Source organism: Polypterus senegalus, chromosome 11, assembly GCF_016835505.1.
Source record: "Polypterus senegalus isolate Bchr_013 chromosome 11, ASM1683550v1, whole genome shotgun sequence".
Lineage (NCBI taxonomy): Eukaryota > Metazoa > Chordata > Cladistia > Polypteriformes > Polypteridae > Polypterus > Polypterus senegalus.
In genome coordinates this window covers 68,698,013-68,723,535 of record NC_053164.1, presented here as the reverse complement: position 1 = coordinate 68,723,535, position 25,523 = coordinate 68,698,013, and the positions used below count along the sequence as shown (strand labels likewise).

At 36.6% G+C, this 25,523-nt stretch overlaps 1 protein-coding gene across 2 annotated transcripts in view; it reads right to left on the bottom strand.

The window, feature by feature from the left end:
- pbx2 (pre-B-cell leukemia homeobox 2) overlaps nucleotides 1–25,523 on the bottom strand; it is a 45,414-nt gene that overhangs the window by 19,071 nt on the left and 820 nt on the right. For both annotated transcript variants that reach the window (XM_039768943.1, XM_039768944.1), the window contains exons 2-3: nucleotides 24,669–24,742; nucleotides 5,627–5,871 (exon numbers count right to left, since the gene is read on the bottom strand). In XM_039768943.1, the coding sequence (XP_039624877.1) occupies nucleotides 5,627–5,871; nucleotides 24,669–24,742 (319 nt within the window). The remainder of the gene's footprint in view (nucleotides 1–5,626; nucleotides 5,872–24,668; nucleotides 24,743–25,523) is intronic.

Here is a 25,523-nt window from a genome sequence, read left to right as displayed (position 1 = left end):
TGCATGAAAAGGTAAATATTAAATCTTGGAACAGGAGACTGTTGCTTTAACAGCCCTATTTAGGTAAACGGAAAAAGAAGAGAATAAGATAATATAAATATTTGCACAACATATATTTATATTAGAGCTGTTGCCTGATAAAGTCCAGAGGTCTAGGTTCAAATCCTGGACCAATAGCTCTGTGGAGTTTACAGGTTCTTCTGTATTCACTTGAGTTTTAATATTTGTTTCATTATGCCTGTCATCAAGTCTTTTGGGTTCATGGGAGACATTATACCTTGTACTTGGTTTAAACTTGTTCAAGCTTGCCCTATGATATATTGTTAGATCTTCCAAGGTTAGTTCCTGCTTTGCAGACTGCTATGGGGACAGATTATGCCCCTCTTATAAATTTCAAAATCAGTGAAATTGATTTTGAAAATATATGGATATATTTATACACACAATGTAACATCAAACCAAGATTGTTAAGATAATACTTTTGTGTCATTCATGTAATTTTCTGCACTAGAATACTTAGGCCTGTACTTATTACAGATATGTGCAGAGTAATTATAATAATAATAACTGACTCTCACCCTGCTGCATTTTATTCTATCTAGACCAGGAGTGCCCAATGTGTCAATCGCGATCGACCGGTAGATCGTGCTGCATTCAAAGAAAAATTTTTTTAAATGTTAGTCTATCATATATCCTCCCTTTGGCATTTGCCACTTGATTGACATACAGGGCGGCCAGTTTGAGATCCCTTTTCTTCTAACACACTGGTTATCCCGCACGCACAATCAAATGTGCGAGCTACTGCAAAACTCCGGCTATCTAAGTGATCTAGTTAGCCCTCCAATTTATATCGAGTAAAGATGGGATTTTAAAAAAAAAATTGTTGTTTATGGGCTGGATGTGGAATTGGAAGAGGATTTTTATCTCTCACAATGTCACAATCGAAGTGCGTTTGTCTGATCTGTCATCTATCATTGCTATTCCAAAGAAGTGGAAAGGCACTTTCGAACTGTTCATAAAAACTACGAAACTGACTTCCTTCCGAAAAGAGATCTGAGAAAGAGAAAGGAGAGGGAACTAAAATCGCAGTTAATCGGACAGCCGTCATTTTTCACTCGGCTGAATTCAAAAGCAAAGGCAGACACACCGAAGCATCGTTCCGGGTGAGTCGCTCAATTATTAAGCATAAGAAGTCCTTCCAAGATGGACAGATGATAAAAGATGCCTTTGTTGAGTCATATGGCTAGGGAGAAATTCCTGCTGAGATTTCAAGAACCCTGGCCGGAGAAAACGGAGTTTCTCCTTGTCATTAAGCATGCAGAATACTGTACAAGCAACAAAATAACGATCAATGGCCGTTAGACTTGGCATTTTTTTTCCCGATCTGACCAACATGTTGAATGAGCTTAATTTACAGCTGCAAGGAAAAGAGAAAACCATGGTCAATATGATTAGCTAAGTTAATGCTTTCAAATGTAAAATGCAACAACTGTCCTCAAAGCTGCAGTGCCTTGATTTGGGGAACATTCAAAACCTCACGTCAGAGCTGAAGATGCAATGGAAGGCCTGTGCGCAACTTGACAGCATATGCTACACACAGCAGATTGAAAATTGTCTGTCAGACTTTATCTAATGGAAAAAAGTAACGACGAGTGTGTTACCCAATGTAGCGGAGTAAGAGTAGCGTTTCTTCTTCACAAATGTACTCAGGTAAAAGTACAATATTTTTAAAAAGTTACTCAAGTAAATGTAACTCAATGCTACCCACCTCTGATACTCAGTATGATAGATATATATGTGTATGTATGTATTATTTTGATAGATAGATAGATAGATAGATATGCTTGAAAGTTTGCAAACCCTTTAGAATTTTCACTCAGTCTTCAAAGTAGATAAAGATTTGATCATTTTCCTCAATAAATAAATGACCAAGTATAATATTTTTGTCTCAATTGTTTAACTGGTTTCTCTTTATCTACTTTTAGGGCATGAGTGAAAATCTGATGTTTTAGGTCATATTTATGCAGAAATATAGAAAATTCTTAAGGGTTTGCAAACTTTCAAGCACAACTGTGTATGTATGTGTATTAAAAGTCTTACACACACAAAAATACATATATTGTATATTTTTGTATGCATGTATGTATGTGTGTGTATTATATGTATGTATGTATGTATGTATGTATGTATGTATGTATGTATGTCGGAAAATTATCGGCACTCCTGGAATTTTCCCAGAAAAAGCACCATTTCTCCCAGAAAATTGTTGCAATTACAAAAGTTTTGGTATACACGTTTATTCCCTTTATGTGCATTGGAACAACACAAAAAAACAGAAAAAAGCCAAATATGACATAATTTCACACAAAACTCAAAAACAGGGCTGGACAAAATTATTGGCACCCTCAACTTAATATTTGGTTGCACGTCCTTTGGAAAAAATAACTGAAATCAAGCACTTCTTATCATCAACAACAAGCTTGTTACACCTCTCAACTGGAATTTCCGACCACTCTTCTTTTGCAAATTGCTCAAGGTCTCTCAGATATGAAGGGCAACTTCTTCCAACAGTAATTTTGAGATCTCTCCATAAGTGTTCAACCGGATTTAGATCCAAACTCATTGCTGGCCACTTCAGAACTCTCCAGCGCTTTGTCTTCAACCATTTCTGGGTGCTTTTAGAGATATGTTTGGGGTCATTGTCCTGCTGGAACACCCATGACCACTAACGCAGACCCAGCTTTCTGACTCTGGGCCCTACACTGCGCCCCAATATCTTTTGGTAGTCTTCATGATTTCATGATGCTTTGCACACATTCAAGGCATCTAGTGCCAGAGACAGCAAAACATCCCTAAAACATCTTAGGACCTCCAACATGTTTGACAGTAGGTACTGTGTTCTTTTCTTCACAGGCCTCATTCCATTTTCTGTAAACAGTAGAATGATGAGCTTTACCAAAAAGCTCTACCTTGATCTCATCTGTCCACAAGACGTTCACCCAGAAGGATTTTGTCTTCCACAAGTACATTTTGGCAAATTCCAGTCTCTCTTTATGTTTCTGTGTCAGCAGTGGGGTCCTCCTGGCTCTCCTGCCATAGCGTTTCATTTCGTTCAGATGTTGACGGATAGTTCGAGCTGACACTGTTGCACCCCGAGTCTGCAGAACAGCTTGAATATGTTGTGAATTTGATTGGGGCCATTTATCCACCATTCGGACTATCCTTCGTTGCAATCTTTTATCAATTTTTCTCTTCTGTTCACATCCAGGGAAATTAGCTACTGTGCAATGTGTTGTGAACTTCTTGATTATGTTGCGCACAGTGGACAAAGAACATGAAGATCTCTGGAGATGGACATGAGCCTTGAGATTGTTGATATTTTTCCACAATTTTTGTTCTCAAGTCCTCAGACAATTCTTTGCTCTTCTTTCTGTTCTCCATGCTTAGTGTGGCACACTTAGACACACAACATAAAGGTTGAGTCAACTTTTTTCCATTTTAACTGGCTTCAGGTGTGATTGCTATATTGCCAACACCTGTTTCTTGCCATAGGCGAGTTCAAACGAACATCATATGCTTGAAATTAAACGATTTACCCACAATTTTGAAAAGGTGCCAATAACTTTGTCCAGCCCATTTTTGGAGTTCTGTGTAACATGATGTCAGATTTGGCTTTTTTTTCTCTGTTTTTTTGTGTTGTTCCAATTCACATAAAGGAAATAAACATGTGTATACCAAAACATTTGTAATTGCAACAATTTTCTTTGAGAAATGGTGCATTTTCTGGGAAAGTTCCAGGAGTGCCGATAATTTCGGCCAGGACTGCGTGTGTGTGTGTTTATATATATATATATATATTATATATAATATATATAGTGAGCTGGAGGGCTGATCGCACCCCAAATAGAGACAAATGCCCCTGGGAAAATCCGCCGACTTAAAAGCCGTGCGCGGTGCCTGTCAGATTTGGAATTGATTGTTTGCTTTTCTCTCTCTCTCTCTCTCTACTCCTAGCGGAACTGTCATCTCTGACTTGTCATGGAGCACGTTTAAGCTCATGTGTTTGCAGTGTTTGAATAAAAATCCTTCTTGTTTCTACGACCTCCTGTGTCTCTGTGCAAATCTGTGACCCAAGCGTGACGATCGATCGATCGAGATAGATACACACACACAGTGGTGCCTCGATATACGTCTGCTTTGGAATAAGTCCAACTTGGTATACATCCTGTTTGGACACAAAACATTTTGTTTGGAATATATATATATATATATATATATATATATATATATATATATATATATATATATATATATACACACACACACACACGAAACAGGTGGAATCCCTTTGTCCCGAAATTCATGGGACCATAAAAATATTTTGTTATAAAGGAACTTTCGTTATAACAAATATGAGGAAAATACATATACTATTGTGACCGTATTCTCCAACGATTTGTCCTCTCCAATGGCAGCAGTGCAAGGACAGCTCTGTAGTTGTTCTGCTGCATCTTACTGCATAATGTGTACATCACATAATGTTTAGAACATTTAACTTCCAACCTGGACTTTCTGTCTCTCATGCAACTAACTCTGTAACCCAAGCCTGACAATACCCGTATAAAAAACAGCACTTCTTAAACTGCAAAAAAATATTTATTTGAAAATGAGATGTTAGATGGATTTTTCCTAATAGAAATTCTACAGAAGCTTCGAATTTTTTTTCCATTCAGGTCCCAATGCCCAATCTTTAATTTTGTCTTCTATTTACTTTTAAATGTTGATCCTTCAAAATTGTTGACAGCATTGAAGGTGCGATTCTGAATGCTTTCACCACATACATTTTTCTTAAAAATCTAGGATTGTTAATTTTTTTTTTGTTCATCACAAAGAAAACTTTGAGAAGCACTATGAAACTCTAACATTACATTATCCGCACACGACACACATACCCATGAGGACACTAGGTTGGGCATGGACTCAGAATTCAGCTATGTGTATAATGTCTCGCCTACACACTCACAGAGACACTCGCAACAGACTGTCACTTTCTTTTAGTCTAACAATAAAGAGACAGCCTGTTGCAGGTTTCCCTAACACTCAGCAAAAGTGTAGGTGCAGCATTAAGTATTCCTTGCACTGCATTATCATCATTATCTTCGGTGACCATTTTTGGTTGAAAAAATGTTCATTATACAGAAATTTACATTTCTTTAAGACAAAATCCATTTAACTTGATGATGTTTGAATGTCTGTATGAGCTAACAAAAAGTATTCATTAATCTGAAAATTTTGTTACCAAATTCTTTGGTATTTGCTATAACGGTATTTTATGCATACATTATAAATAAAAATTTTGACAAATACATAATGTTATTTTAATTTCATACTGCTTAGGATATTTTTTAACACCAACACACCCCTTGTTATATTGTACTATTGTCTCTTTTATTTCTTAAAGTGCCACATCAAAAAAATGAATAGTATAAACCTACTTAAAATTATAGAATTGTATAAATAAATGAGAATAGGTAGAACCAAAGACATTACTAAATCATCGTACAGCACAACCAAGTGCAAAGTTGCCCTTTCACTGAAAATAAAAGTCAGAGGTATGTTAACTCACTTGTTCATATTTCTCCAGCTCTGCGTGGTAAATGTGTCGGATCTGGCTCAGTTTGCTACGATAATCGGAATGTTCCATGGAATTATCAGGCGATACCCCACCAGAGGATGTTGCAGCAGAGACTGCTGCTGCAGCTCCACCCCCTTTCTCTGGCCCAGCCACACCTTCAGCTAGTAACATGTTGTCTAGTCGGACAAGCTGTGGATCAACAGGCTCCTCATCTTGGGTGCTTCGTACAGATAGGCCTGTATAAAAAAAAAAATAAAATTAAAAAAAAACACACAAAAAAGTCAAACAAAAATGAAAGGAATAGAAGTGCAATCATTACATATATAAAGCACTATATCGTGAATTAGATGCATTTTCTAACTGGCGCCATCCAGGTCTACATATGTACTATGTATTTAGGAATACCTTAAGCATGTGAGAATAAATAAAATAAAAAAAAAGGATTAAAAAAAAAAAAAAAAGTAGTATTTCTTCTCCTACATTGCTAGTAATTTTTAGTAACAATGCTTTAGTAAAGTCCATCTATGAGACTCCTTTTTTCAGACTCAGGTTACTTTAATATATTTGTTTCATGCAGTCACAAGTACATTCATTATACAAGCAATTTATGTTTAGCACAATTTAAACATAACAGAATTTCATATAAAGGGTTCTATATATTCAGATGGGTCTTGCGTTTACTAAGAAGTTCCATTCCTATAGACATTTATAACCTGATTTTGTATGGAAGTCAGAACATGTACTGAAAGTGCCCGTTAATGACAAAACTGTATAACAAGCATACTTCTTTATTATTTTTAAATAAAAGTGTTCAAACTTTATAAATGACAGTGAAACAATATTACTGCAGTTTAAAATTATAAAATGGCCAGCTTTCTTACAACATAGCTTGTCGTGCAGTCGGTTGCATCCAGTGACACGTTAACTAAAAGCACAAATGATTAAACATGGTGACAAAGTACGTACTGTAGTATTCATCAGCGTTCGTGATGGCTGCGACATATTCTTCTGTGTCAAAACTGGTTTAGTTCGTTCTTAAGTAAAATTACAAAAAACAAAAAACAGTGGAAAATTGAAATTCACTTGAAAAAGAACAATTTCCATCAGATGATTTTTAAATAAGCTCTAGACAATATACCAAGGTTTTTACAATCCGATTTTGAACACAGGATATTCAAATGCTGTTAGTACAATTTGAAAAATGAACTTTAAGTGTGAACCATGACAACTGTAACTGCAACAAAAAACAGCAGGGAGAGACAATTAGTAACGCCCTCCAATTGTATGCTGATAAGGTCTAGAAAATATCACTGAACAGGAGAATGACAGAGGAGTGAAATATCCTAACAAGTTTTTCTTTCTAGTGAGAGAATTATTTCTTGCTCCACATCGGCTATAGATGTCGATAATAGCTTGTGAATGTTTATGGTTAAAACTAAGGTACAAATGGAAGGCAAAAATAACAACCACCACATAAAAACAAGTTTAACTTTGGAGTAACTAAAACAAACTAAAGTAAAACTAAACTAAACCTATGAAGGTGAGTCACAGTAGGATGATTGCCAATAAGTATATGTGTCATCTATTAAAGAAGCAAGAGAATTACTCATAATAATAATAAAAAAAAAAAATCTATAAAATTATTTTATGCATCGAAAGGAGGCAGTCTCAGAAATAAAGGCAGACAGCATCTGAAATAGAAACAATGGTTGCAAGCTGAAACACAAGGATATGGATAGATGGACATTTTATAGGAAAGCTACTAATTGCTGCTAAAGTACAGCCTCAAATAGGGGTCTCAAGTTACTTGAGCTGCCACGGGTAGGTTATAAATCAGGTTGAAATGTTAGTGTAAAGGGGTGTACAAAGCCCACTTAAGTGCAAGATTATAAATTTCAATAACCTGATACTATATTGTACCACAAATTCTGAATCTAGCACAAGGTAAAATGGCAAACTTAAGTGCATTTAATGATGTAACATATCCACTTGCGGTTTACTCCAAAATTTGCATAAAATGTTAAATTTACATATAACTTTACAATAATTCATTATTCAAATAACATTACAAATAAGCAAAACTCAAACTACATTAAACTCTGCTTTCTATTATAAATAAAATTGTACCCATCAAAACAGAGATGTCAATATTATGACTATTAGAGACGGTTTATAGCACACTCAGCATTTATGTACATCAACATTCTGACTCACTACAACCTTAAGAATATTAGGAACACTTCACAGGCAGTCAACTTTACCAGCATGCAAAGCATTTGCAGTGTAAGTGAAAATACTGAAAGGGGGTGAGATTTAGGAAAATGCATTTGTTCAGGAGAAAGCAGGTGAGCAGGTTATTGCTTAAAGGCAGCTTCAGATTTATCTCATGAAATACTTTGCAACAAGTTTCAAACATTTAAGGACTGTAGTTGATAAAACAATGCCACTCCTCGGCTATGGAGTTTTAACCTTAAGTGAACTGCAGTAAGCAACTGGTTTCTCAAATTTTCACTCCATTCCAAGTTGCGTATTGCACAAGGCGACGGTCATTTTAGCTTCAAGACTGGATGCTGCAATGCCTTTTATATCCTTTTGTTCAAAAGGCTGACCTCATGTGACTGTGTTGGGATTATTAAAATATTCAAGCGGCTAACTGCATGTACCAATATACTTCAGCAAGGTACGACCCACCATAGTTGCTCAGTAAATATATTTTCCACAGACAGTAGTAGATCTGATTCACTGGTCAAGAGGTTGATCTTAAATTCAAAAGCTTGATCCTATTTGATTGCTTCCTGCTCATGCACTGCTTTGATTGTTCTGAAAATACTTATTTTAGAATAGCTTAGCAAAAAAAAAAAAAGTGTTTTGTCGGTTGTAAACATGCAGTTGGATAACTGGAAATGTTGATTATGTGACATAAGTAACCAGAGTGTATTTTTTTTTTTAAAACAGACATTTTTATATTGGTTTTTACTGTGGTCCAGCTATGGTCTCCACAGATACCCATGGTATTATAATGTTTGTTACCTCCATGAAAATCGGAGATTATAAATTTTTACATCACTACAAACCACATGGGATAAGAAGCAAACATTTTGGGGAAGATCATCAGTGACTCCACAAAGTCTTAGTGATCTACTAGTACTAGCTATAGAGAATCAACTGTGTGATAAAACGTTTAGAAAAGTGCAGTTTCAAGTACATTTTCTTAACATTCTGTGCTATTTTTATATATATTTTTTCCTCCGAGAATACTATGTACACTGGCCACAGATGCTATTTGGCACAAAGCTGGCAAAAAGCCCAGAACCAGCCCTAAAGTTTTAGAGCATGCAATTGTACATTAAGCACAATAGATTACCAAATCTAACGTGTTATATAATGCAAGTACTTTTGTTTTCAATGAAAATTCTGCAGCCCAAATATTCTGGTCGTCTTCAATGGGTATGCTCCTCCCCCAGAGTTTTTGTTTATTTATTTATTTGTAAATAGTGAGAGAAACAACTGGGATGACGGACTTTGACTGCGCTATTGAAACATTTGCAAAAGTAAATAAATAAATAAAAAATTAGCAGCCCTTTACTACCTGTGATACAGGTTACTCATACACCCTCGTCTTAATACCAAAAAAAAAAAAAATGCACAAAATAATTGGTAAAATCTAAATTACACAACTGGCCAATTTTTGTTCATTTCCCAGACCAAGCAATCTGACACAGCTTCAATTACATTGAGGTCAGAGCTCTAATATGGTCAATTTTCCATCTGCAGACTTCCAATCAAAGAGGGTCTTAATTGTGTTTGCAATGCGATTGAGGTCATTATCCTGAAAGATTAAGTTTTTGCCAATAAGTCAATTTCCTGAAAGTACAGTGTGACGAATCAGAATTGGTTTATATTCCTCAGCAGTCATCATTCCATTGATTTTGACCAAACACCCCTTATCCAGTTGACTGAAATGGATCCCAAACACAGCTGTCACCATGGCTCACAGAATGCTGCACACAGGAACATACAGTATATGCTTTTTATGAACTCTTATTTCTAAACCAAACATTTTAAACATTTACCTATCACTCCATAAGACCTTCTACAACTGGGTTTGTTCTCCATGCTTCATGGCTTTCACATGCTAAAAACTCAGTTGCTCATCGCTATTTCTTCCAAGAATGTTCTCTTACCTGCAACATGCCAGGCAGGGCCATTTTATTTTAACACTTCTCTGTATAACAGAACAATGTTTCTTACTGCAAGATGCATGCATTGAAATTAACTTCCTTCCACCTACAGATATGATGTTTAAGAACTGCTCTGCTCCAGGGAGTTTGAGTCTTTTGCTGCATTTTAGGTTTCAGTTCGCCCATCTTCTTCAAATTTCTTTATGGCAGCTTGAATGTCACGTCCTGAAGGTTTGCTTTGGTAGGTTGTTACTGACAGAAGCTTAATTGATGAAAAAGTGTGATTTTATATCTGTCAAAATTAGCTTAACCATTTCTAAACGGTGTCTTAAGGCAACTCAGTATTTCTAGATGCCATTTAATTTCGGCTAATCATGTCATTAATTTGAATTAGTTGTGCTGCTGGTGGAATTTAATATATAAAATGCCTCTCCTCAATTAGAGGTTTAGGAACCAAATCTGAATTGTCAAAATGTTTCTGGAAAACACAAGAAATTCTTGCACAGATTTCACTAGTTTATACTAAAGCTGTAGTAACTGTCATGAAAACTTGTGTCTCTCATCCTAATGTCCCTGCTGCCACAACTGCCTTAAGATGCCCAAAAATACCCAGCTACAGACTAGGACTGGGCAACTTTTTCCAATTGTTTGAATATTACTTAAAACACATTAATTAAAATAAAATCACTTTTTTGTTTTTTAAACCACCAAATGGTACAGTTAAACAATCTAGCAAATGCTTTACTTTGATCAGAAGGTCATGTGTCTACAGCTAAAACAATAATGCAAAGAATATGATAAGCATCAATTCTCTTATGAATGAACTAGTCCCAAAGTTAGTTTTCTGGAATTTGCTTAGATATGAAAGAATGAATGTAGTTTCCAAAAATACAATAGCATTTAAAGCAGCTGGTCCAGTTTACTTCAGTACTTAAATGAAAAACAGCAGAAAGGACCAATGTGAGAAAGCATTGGATGAATATAAAGCATGTCCCAAAACTGACAGCATGGGTCACACAAGGCACACTCCTTGTTATATATCCCATTAGGCAGCATGACTATGTTAGGAGCAGATCGGGCCTTGTCCGATACTAGAGGAGTAATATGCCAGAGCTGACGGTCATGTCTTCTTACCCTGCAAACCTGGCCCTGCTGCAGGTTTTGTTTTTTTTTTTTTTAAAAAAAGAAGGTTTTCTGAAACAAGTGTATCAAACTGTATCAGCGCACATTTAGAGAAAGTAAGTCAAAAGAGATTCAGTACAAAATAATCTTCTAAAAAAAATGATAAAGAAAGGCAATAATGAAATGAAAAAAGTGCTCATAATGATTCCTAATTGAAGTTAACTCACATAGAAGTACCGTACCATTGTCTCTGTGTAATATGACAAGTAAAGCAACTATTTTATGTTATTCATCAGATATTGCAGGAGGTTCACTATAGAATATATGCATTTTATTTCCCTGTTGATAGAAATACATCTGCATGAGATGCTACCGGAACCATGCAAGTCTTGTGCTCGGAAATCTTTTTCAAAATGCAGTCGTGTCACATGGTGCAAAGCAGGAGCCAATCATGGATGCAACAACGATCGATTGATCGATCGATAGATAGATACTTTATTAATCCCAAGGGGAAATTCACATAATCCAGCAGCAGCAGCATACGGATACAAAAAAAAATAATAATATTAACAGACTGATAAAAATGCAAGTAAAAACAGACAATAACTTTGAATAATGTTAACGTTAACCCCCTCTCCCCGGGTGGAATTGAAGAGTCACATAGTGTGGGGGAGGAACGTTCTCAGTCTGTCAGTGGAGCAGGACAGTGACAGCAGTCTGTCGCTGAAGCTACTCCTCTGCCTGGAGATGACAGTGTTCAGTTCACTCTCCACGATTGACAGGAGCCACAGATGTCAAACTGTCCAGCTTCATTCCTACAATAGAGCCTGCCTTTCTCACAAGTTTGTCCAGGTGTGAGGCGTCCTTCTTTATGCTGCCTCCCCAGCACACCATCGTGTAGCAGAGGGCACTCGCCACAACCGTCTGGTAGAACATCTGCAGCATCTTATTGCAGATGTTGAAGGACGCCAGCCTTCTAAGGAAGTACAGTATAGTCGGCTCTGACCTTTCTTACACAGAGCATCAGTATTGGCAGTCCAGTCCAATTTATCATACATTTACACACATGCACTCAAATGGGCACAGAAATTCTGCACACCCTATAAACTGATAAAACCAGAATTAAATACAATACTATATACTGAAAATGTGAACTGGATTAATCACATTTCAGAATATTGTGTTATAAAATACCAGGTAATGGACTGTCCATGAATTTCAGCTCCATGCATGTTGCCTTACTCGGATGACAAGAATCCAGACACATAATGCTAGTAGCTGGATGAGCAGATTTGCAAAACAACATTCTGGAAATGCAGCTTTCAAAACATTATTGGCCAGCAACAATAACACTTGGGCTATAAGGTTATTACTTCACAACATATGTGATAAAGTGAAGTTAGTAGCAGGCAGCGTAATATAGAGGTTAAGGTTATGGACGACCAAAAGGCTACCAAATCAATTGCCACCTCAGACTTGCTGTGTGACTCAATAGCACTCAACTAACCTGTCTGAGCTCCAACTGTAAAATGAAGTAAACTTAAGCATAATGAATATGGATGTTGTGAAATTGCTTTGGATAAAGACACCTGTCCAAAATAAAAAAAAATAAGTGATACATTATTTTGAGAAAAGATGTGAGTACTCATACATATCTATACAGTTTTAAGAGGTGAACCGATACAGAAACATTCTTTGTTTTGAAAATTGAAATATATAAAAGTAAATGTATAAGAGTGTGTGTGTGTGTGCGCGCATGTATGTATGTATGTTCCAGCATCACTTCTGAACGGCTTGAGCGATTTTCATGAAACTTGGTACACATGTTCCTCATTGGTCGACTAAAAATACCGTAGGGTGAAATCAACCCTAACCCACCCCCTTCTGGGTAGGGTGGAGTGATCTTACGGTCTTGTATGCATGTTATCATCCAGTTGACATTGGGAATGACCACCAATGGGTGAACTGGAAGTGACTGTCAGAATTCTTTGCTTGAGCACCGTGCCCCTGTTGCTTTTGAAATTAAAGAGTTGGCTGGTTCTGAGCATCAACTGGATGATAACATACAGTACATACAAGACTGCAAGACAAGCACATTAAAAATAAATTAACAGACAATGAAGACTAAAGTTGTTTTTTTTAAATTGTTTGAGAAAAATTTAAAAAAAAAAAAAAAAAAAACATACTTTATTTTCCTTCTGGGCAACGCTTGGTATTTCAGCTATGTTAGCTAGTATTCAATAAATTTTAAGGTTTGTGTTGCTCATCTGAACAGCTTCAGAGATGCTTTTTTAATTTTGTTTGTTTTTAATAAAAGTAGTAAATATGGCCTCACTTTAAAAATCAAAATGTCTGGGGCAAAAGAAAATCATAAACTCCTTCATAGAAGGTAACAATTTTAGAGTATGGCTTCATTAAACTGGTGCAAAACTTCCCATAGTTTGGTAGTCTGTTCACAAGATTCTGGATAATGGGAAAGTGCCTGAAGATATACTAGCAGGAAAAACATGCACATTTTCACTTTATGGTGTTTGGAAATCCATATCATATCATAATAGGCAAAGTGATATGTACGGTGCATCCGTAAACTACAATGTACAATAAACTGTATGAAGTATTGTAAATGAATAATCCTACAAATTTATCTCAATACTCATATCTGATCTGCCAGTTCCCAAAATAAAATCATAGTGGCACATAAAGACTGTTGTATTTAAATGATATTTTGAAGAATATCATGGAAACTTGCAGCTTATCTGAGGATTGTGACTAGACAGGTAAAATTAGGTCTAATAAAAGACAACTACAATATTTAAACACAATATGTTTCATTGATTGGTAAAAGATTTTGTACATGATTAATATACAGTCTGAATTACTCTATGGTTTTGTTAACTGAACAAAAGTATCAAGTGGTTTGTAAACTAAATTTAAAAATTAATAGGATAACTATAAAATACACTACAAGTCTAGTTCTGTTAGAAATGTTAATGTAACTGATGACACGTATGGAGATGGTAGAGCACTTGGACATTCAAAAGAAGTTAGTCTTATTTCTTCACCCATTTTCATGTCTCAGATCCCCAAGTCCTCTCCTCGGATGTAAATGTGTGATAACTTTTACAATGTTTGCTCTTCAAACTTTCATGACAGGTTTGATGGAAAAATATTTTTCCTTAGCTCTTAATACTTAACTGTCTTTATTTAAATAAATAAGACCAACAAAAACCTGTGTGTTCTCTTTACTCCAATTAAATGTATGATTATGATTGTATATTGTTTCTTATTTCAAAATCAACATGTATGTGAGACTACAAGTTTGTGAAGTCACCTGATAAAACCACCTTCACACCACAACTTCCCACTTTGTGGCACTTTATCATTTACTCACTAAACAAAATAGCAATTTGCCACCAAATATTGTTCTGTACACCTTTTGTTGGAAACGTTAAAACTATTTTATTACAAGCATTCCAATAAGAATGAACACTGCAATTGGGCATTAGAATCGTTCCTTGCACATTCAGGAAAGTTCTCAAGAGTTAATGTCTAGATTATGTCAACCCTTCCATTGATGTGAACAAAATTATCTGTGCTGTTCTCACAATGAGCGAGTTTACAGGTGAGTAACCACATTAACTGGTTTCTTCAAGACCTCCATTTACATGCGCAAGTACACTTCTGGAGTTCACATCTGCTTCCATTTTATTAAACTACAAAAAGAAATAAAAGGTCACCATTAGCCACTGAGAGCCCAAAAACAAGCACGGAAATCTTGGATCATTGCACACAGGACCCTCTTTTCTGCTTGGCTGTACGATTGAGCCATGTGAAGTACTGGCAGGCAGGTACTTCCAGGTCTTGCTGTACACAAACATTTTTGATTTAACGAAGTATGCAATGCATTAGGTTACTCATTATTTTAAAAAAGTAATCCGACTACATAAAGCACATTACTTTTAACGTGTTACTCCAGACACTGCTCCCAAGATTCTGCTGTTGAGCTTAGCACTGTATGTTACGGTCATTAACACAAATGTATCAATTTTTCATATATTGAGACAGAATATTTCACCCATGAGAAGGAATAATGTGATTGTCCCTGCAACTGCCTCAGGAAATTTATCTGGTGGACACTTCTACACGTGGCTGCCGAAAACATAGGTGAAGCTAACACAGGCAAAGAGAACGCAACAGACGTGCGCAGGCTACAAAATCCTTAACAGTATCAGTTAAGTGTTTACATGACAAATTACTCACAGAAAAATTGTGCCTGTGTAAAAAAAATATAAATAACAGTTTCACTAACCCAGGGGTGTCAGACTCATGGACTTTTTCAATGTGTCCAGGGTCATCCATAATTAAGACATGTTACATACGGCCCATAATAACAGAACCCTTTACTGTTCGATACATACATACAAAAAATGCGTGTGTGTGTGTATGTAGGTTTGTAGATAGATAGATATATACATTATATAAAATTAAGGAGTCACTCCACATGCCATAAAGTACACTGGTCTTTTAACATAATAAAGACAGACATCGCTGTCGGATGAAGATGATCGACAGACAGATGAATAAGAAGCTATAATATAATTAATTATATTTATTTATTTATTACACACACATATATACACACAGACAGACAGACAGATGCCACACTGCTCATTTTTTAAAGCTACACAGGTGTTATGAGTGGCCACTCAGGTATTCCGATTCTGAAAACAGATTCAAGACTAATAGACTTGCATGTCTTTTTTTCCCCCGATGTCGGATGTATTCATGAAACTAAAATTATTTTGGCCTGTGAAAATATTAAAGACAGCCTAGGGCAATTCAGAAATACAAAGTTATTTGCTCTGCCAGTGTACTTGGCTGTTTGCTCTACCATTCACCATAGTGTAGAAAAAAAGTCTTAACTCATTTCAGATAAAGTGTAACATTAAATGTCTATACGCCTCGGAATATGAAAAAAAATAAGACAGACAACGCATAGAGAAAAGAGCTGTTTTTTCTGTTCCTCAGCTGCTAGCATGTTACTTGTAGTGATGAATTAAATATATGAGACAGCTTATCATATGCATCTTGCAAATGGCTGTGTACATACAGTAAAGACTCAAAAACAACTTACAACAGTACAATGAACAGTTAAAAATTGAAAATATTTAAACTATAAAAGATAAATGCATGTATATTGTCATTTATGTAGTGTTTCAGCTGCCACTGTCAATTAATTGCCAAGATATGAAATAAGATTTGATAGATATTTTCATGGAATCACAATGACACTGACTTAAAATACAAATGTCTGTAAAAATAATGCATATAATGCAAAAAAACTACAACCATACATTATCATAAAGTATTGATCAAACTTTTTTTTCCCTCATATCACCTACAAATAAAACACTAGTTTTAGAAGTTAATATTTAATATGTAAGTAAAAATAATACCTACTTATCCAGGGTAAGCAGTTCAGCCATATAATAGTCTTTTACTGATATTGTTCACTTTAATGATAATGCTGTAATGATAGAACTTAATGTGTTTACTGCATTCAGTTTACAGATATTACAAATGTGATCCTGTCTGTTTTGTGATAGTTTGGAATTCTAGTCAATTACCTGTTGAATCTCTTTACTATAACAGTGGTTCTCAAACTCAGTCTTGCCAAGACTTTATTCCCACTAGTTTCAAAACACCGAATACTGAAAAGATGCAACTTCTTCAGCCCCATTATAATGCTCATTAGTAAATAATGAAGAATTAAACCAAAACTAAGTAAAAAAGAAACACTAAATGATTTCCATGTAACACACTATATATAAATGCATGGTACATTCCTTTTTTAAAAAAAAATAAAATAAAATAATATATACAGTGCATCCACAAAGTATTCACACCGCATCACTTTTTCCAAATTTTGTTATTTTACAGCCTTATTCCAAAATGGATTAAATTTATTTTTGTCCTCAGAATTCTACACACAACACCCCATAATGACAGCATGAAAAAAGTTTACTTGAGGTTTTTGTAAATTTATTAAAAATAAGAAAACTGAGAAAGCACATGTACATAAGTATTCACAGCCTTTGCCATGAAGCTCCAAATTGAGCTCAGGCGCATCCCGTTTCCTCAGATCATCCTTGAGATGTTTCTGCAGCTTAATTGGAGTCAACCTGTGGTAAATTCAGTTGATTGGACATGATTTGGAAAGGCACACACTTGTCTATATAAGGTCCCACAATTGACAGTTCATGTCAGAGCACAAACCAAGCATGAAGTCAAAGGAATTGTCGGTAGACCTCTGAGACAGGATTGTCTCGAGGCACAAATCTGGGGAAGGTTACAGAAAAATTTCTGCTGCTTTGAAGGTCCCAATGAGCACAGTGGCCTCCATCATCCGTAAGTGGAAGAAGTTCAAAACCACCAGGACTCTTCCTAGAGCTGGCCAGCCATCTAAACTGGGCGATCGGGTAAGAAGGGCATTCATCAGGGAGGTGACCAAAAACCTGATGGTCACTGTGTCAGAGCTCCAGAGGTCCTCTGTGGAGAGAGGAGAACCTTCCAGAAGGACAACAATCTCTGCAGCAATCCACCAATCAGGCCTGTATGGTACAGTGGCCAGACGAAAGCCACTCCGTAGTAAAAGGCACATGGCAGCCCACCTGGAGTTTGCCAAAAGGCACCTGATGGACTCTCAGACCATGAGAAACAAAATTCTCTGGTCTGATGAGACAAAGATTGAACTCTTTGGTGTGAATGCCAGGTCGTCACGTTTGGAGGAAAACAGGAGCCGCTCATCACCAGACCAATACCATCCCTACAGTGAAGCATGATGCTGGCAGCATCATGCTGTGGGATGTTTTTCAGCAGTAGGAACTGGGAGACTAGTCAGGATAAAGGGAAAGATGACTGCAGCAATGTACAGAGACATCCAGGATGAAAACCTGCTCCAGAGCGCTCTTGACCTCAGACTGGGGCGACGGTTCATCTTTCAGCAGGACAACGACCCTAAGCACACAGCCAAGATATCAAAGGACTGGCTTCAGGACAACTCTGTGAATGTCCTTGAGTGGCCCAGCCAGAGTCCAGACTTGAATCCGATTAAACATCTCTGGAGAGATCTTAAAATGGCTGTGCACCGACGCTTCCCATCCAACCTGATGGAGCTTAAGAGGTGCTGCAAAGAGGAATGGGCGAAACTGGCCAAGGATAGGTGTGCCAAGCTTGTGGCATCATATTCAAAAAGACTTGAGGCTGTAATTTCTGCCAAAGGTGCATCGACAAAGTATTGAGCAAAGGCTGTGAATACTTACGTACATGTGATTTCTCAGTTTTTTTTTTTAATAAATTTGCAAAAACCTCAAGTAAAACTTTTTTCACGTTGTCATTATGGGGTGTTGTGTGTAGAATTCTGAGAAAAAAAAATGAATTTAATCCATTTTGGAATAAGGCTGTAAAATAACTAAATGTGGAAAAAGTGATGCTCTGTGAATACTTTCCAGATGCACTGTATAGAGAACACAAACCTGCAGCCACATAAGGACCTCAGGCTAAGTCTGAGAACTACTGGACTATAGTAATATGAATCATGTATTACATTTGAAGTCTAAAATAACTTTGTTAGGTTATAGTTTCCTCTTTTAAAGCTATTAAAATTGTTTATTTTTTGGTAAAATGATAAGGCCCTAATAAAGACTACACAAACAGCACAATAACATCTAAATCTGCCACTGAACCGCATTGGGTATATTGTTTTGGGCCATCAATAAAATTGAGTTTGACACCGAAATAAGGGTGTACATGGCATTTTAGAAAACAGGTTTCTGTGAATAACCAGGATATTAGAGCACATGTAAACATCCATCCATTATCCAACCCACTATATCCTAACTACAGGGTCACGGGGGGTCTGCTGGAGCCAATTCCAGCCAACACAGTGCACAAGGCAGGAAACAAACCCCGGTCACGCACACACACCAAGCACCCACACTAGGGACAATTTAGGATCGCCAATGCACCTGACCTGCATGTCTTTGGACTCTGGGAAGAAACTGGGAGTACCTGGAGGAAACCCGCGCAGAAACAGGGAGAACATGCAAACTCCACGCAGGGAGGACACGGTAAGCGAACCTGGGTCTCCTTACTGTGAGGCAGCAGCGCTACAACTGCGCCACCATGCCGCTCATACATGTAAACATACTCTGGGTATATATTGGTGTTTCATAAACAGGGCCCATCAGCATTAAAACAGTCACTACAGGATGTGGTTTTTGATAGATATACTTGAGATCCCCCCTGAACCCCAGCAATCAAAAAGTTCTGCTCTACCCTATAATCCCTATACCTGCATCAGAGGTACCTTTAGTAAGCAAGAGTTGTTACCTCAAAGCAGTCTAGAGCTGTGATAAAATTAAATTGATAAAAAAAATGTAGGAAATGATCAACCTTCAGGTGATTTGAAAGAATTATTAAAATGTGTACTATTATTGTTGGCTTTACCTTCCAATCGTTATTTTATTTTAGTAAAAATACAAATCACATACTGTATGTAAAATATTAATACTGAAAAGTTAAGATTAGAGTTGCTATCAAATACAACTTGACTGCTTCAGAGATTCAGACATTACAGGCAACGACAATCAAATGCTGCGTCTAAACGCCGCCCTGTCACTAATTTCTGAAAATATATTAACCAAAACAGCTGTAATTACTAAACAGTATCTAAATTGCACATTATACTTTGCACAATGTGTGATAGACTTGGGTCCTATCCAGCGTTTGTTTGCTTTGGTAGTAAGACTGCCAAGCCAGGCTTTACCTCGTTTTGATCCAGTACTGGATAAGCCAGGTACAGGAAATGGACAAATGGATGTCATGTACTGCGGTGGGTTGGCACCCTGCCCGGAATTGGTTCCTGCCTTGTGCCCTTTGTTGGCTGGGAAAGGCTCCAGCAGACCCCCCTGTGACCCTGTGTTCAGATTCAGCTGGTTGGGAAATGGATGGATGGATGGATGTCATGTAATTGATCGATTTATGTTCTCAAGTTTTCTGTATTTGTAGGATTAGCTGTACATTCTTCTTGTTTCAATATATGCCTATAATATACTGTCATATCAAGAATATAAAACTAAATTGCAGTCCAACTATGCTGGATTTCACAATGAAAACAAACAAGACGCTGCAGACATGCTTTTTATTACATGCAGTAACTGTCAAAACAAACTGTTTAACTATAAAAACTATAAGAATGTCAAGCTGTTCTACCGTCAGTTAAAAGCTAAAGAAATGTTTATAACATCAAAATAATTTCAGCAAGATATGACTGTCTCTTACTTGACCTGCATATCCTTATTTTCATAAATTTCACTTTATAAAGCACAGCTACATTAATACAAACATGGGAAATTACTCAGAAATGCTAAATAATCCAATAAGGAACAGAGACATGCAACTTCCCACAAATACAAAAGCATTACAACTGAAATGCTACAATACAGTGGTGTGCTTTATTACCTTTATATAGTTTGAACATGCTTGCCATTACCTTAGAGTGTAAAGTGACTGGACATTTTTCAAACACTAAATTCAGCACCATTAATTTTGAATATGATTTGCAACAGTTGTAACATTAAACAATTTATTAAATCACCAGAAAAACGTGCTGGGTTCTTACTGGATAGCAATTCAGCACTATCTTTATAAAATAGATTTACGGACACTTTCCATATGTAGTAAATCAATAAACTTAATGAGCTCCATCTGTAAAATGTATTTATGGCTGATCCGATTGGGGTTAGATGGTACTTGGAAGTCCTAGTAAAAATTTTACAATATAAAGTGGTGCAGGAGAATGTACCCTGCACCTTCCCAAATGTGCTGTCTGCAGGGGACAACAAATTTTTCAGAAGATGATATAGGAGAAAGTAGGGTAAAATGACACCTTTTACTGGCTAACTAAATAGATTACAAATGCAAGCTTTCGAGGCAAAAAAAGCTTGCATTTGTAATCTATTTAGTTAGCCAATACAAAGTGTCATTTCACCCTACTTTCTCCTGTATCAATCTATGGCTAACACGGTTCAACACTCTCCTGCTAAGATGATATGTGAGAGTTGCATTTGATCAGACATATCATTATAGGAGTTTGTTCCTGAAAATGTTGAATGAGAACCCAAAGAGGCATATGGATACTGATTATAAAGCAAACCTCAATCGACAACATATTGCAAAGCATTCTTTTGAGGTGATTTTTTTTTAAAGTTTCTATTTAGAATTTAAAGTAAGTACTATCAATCAATCAGTCAGTCAGTGTCCAACCCGCTATATCCTAACACAGGGTCACGGGGGGTCTGCTGGAGCCAATCCAAGCCAGCACAGGGAGCAAGGCAGGAACAAATCCTAGGCAGGGTGCCAGCCCACCGCAGGGCACACACACACACACACCAAGCACACACTAGGGACAACTTAGGATCGCCAATGCACCTAACCTGCATGTCTTTGGACTGTGGGAGGAAACTCACGCAGATACGGGGAGAACATACAAACTCCATGCAGGGAAGACCCAGGAAGTGAACCCGGGTCTCCTTACTGTGAGGCAGCAGTGCTGCCACTGTGCCACCATTCATCTATAATCCTCACAATACTATATAGAGTGTTTTAACTACTCATTGTAATACAACATGCTAATTATGAACATGAGCCTACTTCTCTTGACATATGCTTGTCCTATTTGGATGTAAAACAAGCTCTCTTAAGGTTTACAGGGCCACAAGGGCCCTGTGCCTGGCCCTTCAACCAAACTATTAATAAAAAAAAAAAAAAAAGGAAAAACATAAATAAATAAAAACCTGAACTGGATGGTAGTCTGAAGCAGGGCATGCCCATTTGCACATACAAATTGTAGTATTTAGTTACCTATTAATGTCACATATTGAAGAAATCTATTGAATGCTATACTTTTTTCTATTATTACATTCCCATTCCATTAGGTCATTTACTAAAGTTTAATTAAACATGGCAGATTTGAAGGATGTGATGCGAATGCTAGCAGCAATGTATATAAGCCTAAAACCCATAATGCATGGATGATATTCACAAGGCATATGCTCTGCTATGCAGGTTTTCATTCTCTGGATCAGATTTTTCCATTCATCTGCCACAAAACTAATACACCAACAACAACTCAACCATCCATCTATTTCTTTCAACTTGTTTCTTCCATTACCAGAGTTGTAGTTTGTCCTGACAATATCAGACTCGATGAAAGAACTAACTATGGATAGTCTTTTACGATGCTCACACTCAAACAGCCAGTCATGCACTCAATGAAAAGCAGTAGACAAAAATAATACATAATAATAGATAAATAATTAGAATTTTCTGAATTTAGGAAGTGCTTCATCAGGCAAGTTACTGAACTAGAATTGTTATCTTATAGTGTGCTGCAATATCACTCATCACCAGTGGGTAAAATGAGGGGACCGTCCCTACTGCAATCTGCACACAAACATCATGTTTCATCATTCCATCCACTTATTCACTTGACTTTTGTTATTTTGAGTAATGGGGAGCTGGAGACAGTCCTGGCAGGACAAAGCATACAGCAGGATTAAACCCTTTATAAAATGCCAGTCATACATCAACACACAACCCAAAATTAATGACACAATTTTTTCATATTAATGGCCATTTGTTTCTAAACAATTCTAAATAGGTAAATAGACTTCCAATATTAATTAAAGAATATGCAATTGTGTTTAATGCCATACTCTGGGCTTATTAAATTATTGCTAAATGTTGTCATTGTGGATTTAAAGCTAAATGATGAGTTAAAAGGTACTGTTGGAAGGTATGAGCATTAAACACAAACTGTAGATCTGTTAGGAAAATCTCTCAAAAGTTATACAAGCCCTTCAGCAAAAGGCTTTTGGCTTTCTCATTTTGAAAAAATTAATTAAAAAGGAAGCTTATAATATCTCAAGGGGATACTCCATTACCAATAAAATGCCGAGTGGTTTCCTTTTAAAATTATTCATTGTATTTATCCTGTTAAGTAAGTGCTAATAAGGTTTAAAAAGGATCTTGATTAAACCTACATATACTTTGGAACTTTGAGGAGGAAGGTATTCTTAATTTACTTTTGGGTGCATTTACAGATACATAAAATTATTTTGATTCTTCTTGAATCTTTCATTAAGACAATGAATAAAGATGTTTGGCTCCTTTATAATGGGAATGTGGAATATAAACCTTGGTAAATCTTAAACGTATTTATTATTTATGGTAAATTCCACATGCATAAATATAAATGGCCCACGAAAATGCCTAATTTTACAGAGTTTAAAACTGTAATTGTTCATTAATGTATTTAAAAGGAGTGAAAATACTAAGGCCAAAAAAAAAAAAAACTATACACTAATGCAAACCACTAAATCTCAATTTGCTTTAATTTGTTTAACCTTTTATTATTATTTGTGTAAAACAGTTACAAAATTACCCCTATGTAAAAAGTTTGGAAGTTATGCATTTTTAGTTGTAGGGAAAAGCCAAGCAAAATGACAACTTTTACTGGCTAACTAAAAAGATTACAATATGCAAGCTTTCCAGGCAACTCAGGCCCCTTCTTCAGGCAAGATGTAATCACATAATGGCTAACACGGTACAACACCCTAGTACTACATTTTAGTTGTAATTTTTCACACATTGCCTGCTTAATATTGGACCAATAAATTTACTACAAAAAATTATCATCCATTACATTGTTATTTATACCAAATTGACAATATATTTGTAACGTTCAGTGCATTCTATTTAACACAATCGCTGTGACGTCACTAGTATTTTCCCTATACAATACTGTAAAAATAATGGAAATCGTCAAACCAAAATTAAGAATTGCTACGGGTATACAAGCTTCTTGACTTACAGTAACCAGACCACATTTTATATAGTGTCTTTCCAGACTGAACACCACCGCGGGGAACTTCAGGCAAGAGCAACACTAGCAGGTTAACGGAGTTGTTTACGATTGCGTTGAGAACCCACGGGCTGCTGGCTTAACAGTCCAAAGTACCTGCCTAAGATCATTCATCGCCTTGGACTTCCATAACTTGTTCCACTACATCACATTAAAATGCAGCAGTACTTTAGCATAATGCAACAATACAGTTCCACATAGTGGTAAACAGAAGTCATACCTTTTCCCAGTTTTTTTCCCCAAGAGTATAAAGTTTATAATAAATCGGTGATCGTGTTTAGGATGAAACTCTGTTTCTATAAATAGATCAGTGTAATTAAAAAAAAATACCGTAAAAGCTTTGCTAAGGTTTAAACTGCCAAAGTGGAGCCAAGATGGCGAAGGGCCTGGAAAGGCCAGTCAACATAAACAAATCGGCCGCACGCAACGCGCACAAGTTAGAAACCCATAAACCAGGTGATTTCGCTCCAAAAGTGAACATTCTGACACTTATAACGTTGGATAATGATCAGTATTCGCTGAAGCGTAAGCAACATCGCAGAACAGGGCCTTGCAATGAAAGCGGAACGACGTCTTATGAAACAGTAGGCATTGTGGCTCAATTAGGTGAAAGGCGCCACCGTTCAAACCACAAAGTGCTTTGAGCCAACATGTCCGACAGCGAGCTGCAGTTTCATCACAACCAGCGCCAACCAAAACAATGTAGGGGGTCGACAAAAAAAATAAAGAAAAAAAAGAAACTCACCGGTTTTCTCTTTGATTTCGCATAAAACGCTGAACAGAGCAGGTTTCATCCGGTGGCAATTTAAAGCATGCTTTCTGTCGAATAAAAGGAAAAAAGTTTAATTATAAAAATGTTTATAAATGTAAAAACCAGGAAACAATAAGAGGGGGTGCGCCGTTTCTATGCCTGTTCAAATGTAAATCCGAAATGCATTTAACTTTACACATGTTAAAAACGGGGATTCAAATAAAAGCTCTACGAGTGTGTTTAAAGTGCACGACGCGGAGCTCCTTAAGTTTTGGAAAAAATATCTTATTGTTTTCTTTGGGCCATACATCATAAAATAAAGCTTAAAAATACTGGCTACTTTAAGAAACAACACTTTCCAAGAAAACCAAACTGAGATCGCAATCTGAAATAGTGCCAATCAAGCTTAATTTGTTTTCTTTTGAAACGTGATTTATTAGGCTAGTGGGGCAATAAAGCCTTTTTGTTTCGGTTAAATGAGTCCCGCCACTGTCACACCAAACTAGTGAAGGTATTGTCTACCTGGGCCAAAAAAGAATACACACAATAAAGATCGAGCGTGCGCTCGTTTAGTCCTTTGTTAAGAGATTAACAATAACGAGGCTTCTAGATTTCGATTTACTTTGGATCTGTCATGGACCCAAGAGATGCAAAAGGAGGAAAAAAAAAAGATCATTTCAGTCCACAAACGTTAACGGTAACCAGAAAAACTTGGGAGCTATATCAGGTGATTGTTTAATGATTCAACCCTGAAATATGTATAAATATTTAACAATCTGGTATCCCTGCACTGGCTGCGTTACATGTCACGCACACAAACGTGTGCATTTTTTCCATTTCCCGTCCAAA